Here is a 3,062-nt window from a genome sequence, read left to right on the forward strand (position 1 = left end):
CCACAAATACCAAACTTAAAAGTTCCAGCTGACCACTACAGATTTATGGCATTTTGGCAGACGCTCTTATCCAGAGCGACTTACAATTTGATCATTTTACACAGGTAGGCGACGGTAGTGTTAGGAGTCTTGCTGAAGGACTCTTACTGGTGTAGTGTAGGGTGTTTACCCAGGCAGGGATTAAACCCCAGTCTACAGCATAGAAGGCAAAGGTGTTATCCACTACACTAACCAACTACAGCTTACTGTAATCACAACAAATAATGTAGAACTGTTACATCCACACAAACCAGGATTCATTATCTATTATCTTGTTCACGACATGCATTTGCAAGTGGGCAAAGGAATGTGACAAATACACAAAAAGAATTTTAATATATAAATATCTTTATTATACATTACAGGAGATCATCCAGGAGCAGTGGACCACAGACACTGGGGAAAATGTTTTGACAAAAACATTACAGAGGTTGGAAATATGCCCTAGAGAGAGAGACAGAGAGAGAGACAGAGAGAGAGACAGAGAGAGAGAGACAGAGAGAGAGAGACAGTAAATAAACAGGCCTACTAAAATGACTAACATGTCACTTCGATTTCATCAGCATTTTCCTGCAATATTAAGGGGGAACATGATACTGTATCTAAGCAGATATTTAGTCAGCACTGGAAACAATGTGAAACTGCGATATACTACTTTAAATCCACCTCACACAGCTTTCAGCCAGTTCCTGCTAGCAACAGCCATACTGTTTAATGGTGCAGGTCAGGAGTGTTGCTTACATGTTGTGAGGAACTATTCCAGTCCATTTCTCGTCTTGTATTCCTGCACGTCAGTGCTGTGCTGCTTGAAGAGCTAATGGGACATAAGCAAATGAATCAGCTGTGGTCTAAGAGCAAAAAAGGGTCAGTGTTTCATTCTAAGAGCAATAACATGGTAGTCTTACCAGTGCCCACAGGAGAGCTGTGCTCCCAAAGGCTAGTCCCACTCGCAGCATGTTTGGTCTTGAGGAATCTGGCTTGGCTGCAGTGAAAGCATTTCTGCTAATAGCTGTAAAGAAAAAAAGTACATTGTAAAATAAAGGACATGAATAAAGTCCACATATCAGACAACACAGATGTTCAGATTATTTGATAGGTGGATTAAAGGAATGTTTCCCTTACATAGTCTATTGGCTGAGATAAGTTTGGTGCTCCTTTCGTCTAGCAACATTAGCTAAAACAGCATTGTCCCTGTTAGCGAGCATTTTTATGATGCTATTTTTTGCGCTTCACTCATGGCATCCAGGACACGGCACTTATTTGCAGAGCACCTGATCGGCTAGCTGCTTCACATTGTTTTGTAAGTTTAAAACACAAAGACTACAGAACTGGCCACTTTCCTTTCTGGATAACTTTTACAACGCTACCTAAAGTTTCCTTTGGTGTCATTTTAGAAGAAGAAAGAACAAAACAAGCTCTATCAGGTTTAGATATTCTTTTAAAGTAGCAGCACTCATGAAGAATGAGTGCATTGACTTTATTAATGATGTGAATAAGAAGGACTACAAATGACTTTATTTATGGGGTTCAGCCGAGTTGTTAGTTATAACAATGCGCTGCTACAGAATTCCCTTAAACTTCCAGTCCCTTTCAAAGTAAAGGAAACTCACTTTAAGGTTCTGTTACCCATTAATCCTGTTAATGGTCTTCTTCGTGGCAAAAACACATTCTTCCTGTGAATATGTAAGAACCTTTTGGACCGAGACAGAAAAACGGCTTTCCACCTTTTATTCCGACCTATATTCACTACTGCAAACATAGAGATCACCTGGAAAATATCGCGATATTGCGTTTAAACAGTACCGCCCAGCCCTAGCCAATGGCGTTCATACAAAAACGACTACAACAATGTCAGTCAGCCGGCTAATATAACGTTACATCAACGAATATTTAGCGCAGGCCATGTAAGCCAAAACATTAACTGAAAAACAAGTTTACTGACACGTTTATCACTGATAACACGACGTTTAACGGTCGCTTACTCTCCGAGATTAGCTGCTATTGGCTAAGCAGGAGAAACTAAGGTCAGGCCAGTTAGCACCGTGCTAACCGGCTAAAACGAACAAATTATAAACATTCCTTCCGATTTACAACAGCAGGAGAGCCTCGCCGGTTAGAGTATGTTCAATACTCACTCTTTGTCAGTGCTGTGGTCTGTAATAGTAAGCGGCCTGCGGGCATTTTAACACGTTTTAATGCGTTTAGCCAAAAAGACGCACTGCTGCTCCAGTCTGGCTCGATTTAATAGGTGCTTGATTCACCGGACCCACGCTGCCCCTCCTGGGCGCACACAGAGTAATCGATCGTGGAAAAGACGCTGATCCTGAGACGGATAAATAAAAAGTCTGATTTCAGTTTGACTTTACTCTAATTCTCTATAATGTTACGTTTCATTTGCAAAAAGCCTTCCGTACGTTCCAAGTGATGCATTGCATCTCATAAAAAATGAACACGGAATACTTAAACGATAACACCGCACAACATCGATTATTAGTGTAACTTCGCATTTGTTAACATGCCATGCATCCATATATAGATAATCTGTTAACAGATTAATGTTGAATGCACATATTCAGATTGTGGCTGGTTCTGATTGACTCCCTCTGTCTAGTTCTGCTGGGGGGCTGTTGGTCACTGCACATGCGCAGATTGTCGCTATTTTGATTCTAAAGTGTAGCATTTCTGTCACTTCACGCTCAGAGGATCGCTACTCTGATTCTAAAGAGTACAGTTTCTCTCGCTACACGCTCAGGTGGGCCGTGCTATGGTTAAGGGTACTTTCTGTCACTACCACAAACTCTCCATTTTGGTTCTGCGTGGGGCCTCCCTCCCCACGCCTGCTGCGCACGCGCAGATCACGCGCGAGCCGCCATTTGGGTTGTGCAGGCCTTGTGTCACCACGTGAAGACAGTCAGTCCGGCGCACATCGCGGTTCGGTTCGGCCGCTTTGCACACACACAGCCTGGCACAGGACAGAGACTTCAGCTCTGCTTGATGTTATAGTATAGCTACACAAGGCTACA

The 3,062-nt window shown here is 42.5% G+C and overlaps 1 protein-coding gene across 1 annotated transcript; it reads right to left on the reverse strand.

Moving 5' to 3' along the window:
* Positions 1-366: 366 nt before the first annotated feature.
* Positions 367-2,329, reverse strand: ndufc1 (NADH:ubiquinone oxidoreductase subunit C1). The gene is made up of 4 exons (XM_017691947.2): positions 2,175-2,329; positions 945-1,048; positions 781-853; positions 367-483 (listed from the first exon to the last, which is right to left on the reverse strand). The coding sequence occupies exons 1-3, from the start codon at positions 2,218-2,220 to the stop codon at positions 794-796; spliced, it is 210 nt and encodes a 69-aa protein (XP_017547436.1). The 5' UTR covers positions 2,221-2,329; the 3' UTR covers positions 367-483; positions 781-793.
* Positions 2,330-3,062: the final 733 nt, after the last annotated feature.

The sequence above is a fragment of the Pygocentrus nattereri genome, chromosome 8, assembly GCF_015220715.1.
Source record: "Pygocentrus nattereri isolate fPygNat1 chromosome 8, fPygNat1.pri, whole genome shotgun sequence".
NCBI lineage: Eukaryota > Metazoa > Chordata > Actinopteri > Characiformes > Serrasalmidae > Pygocentrus > Pygocentrus nattereri.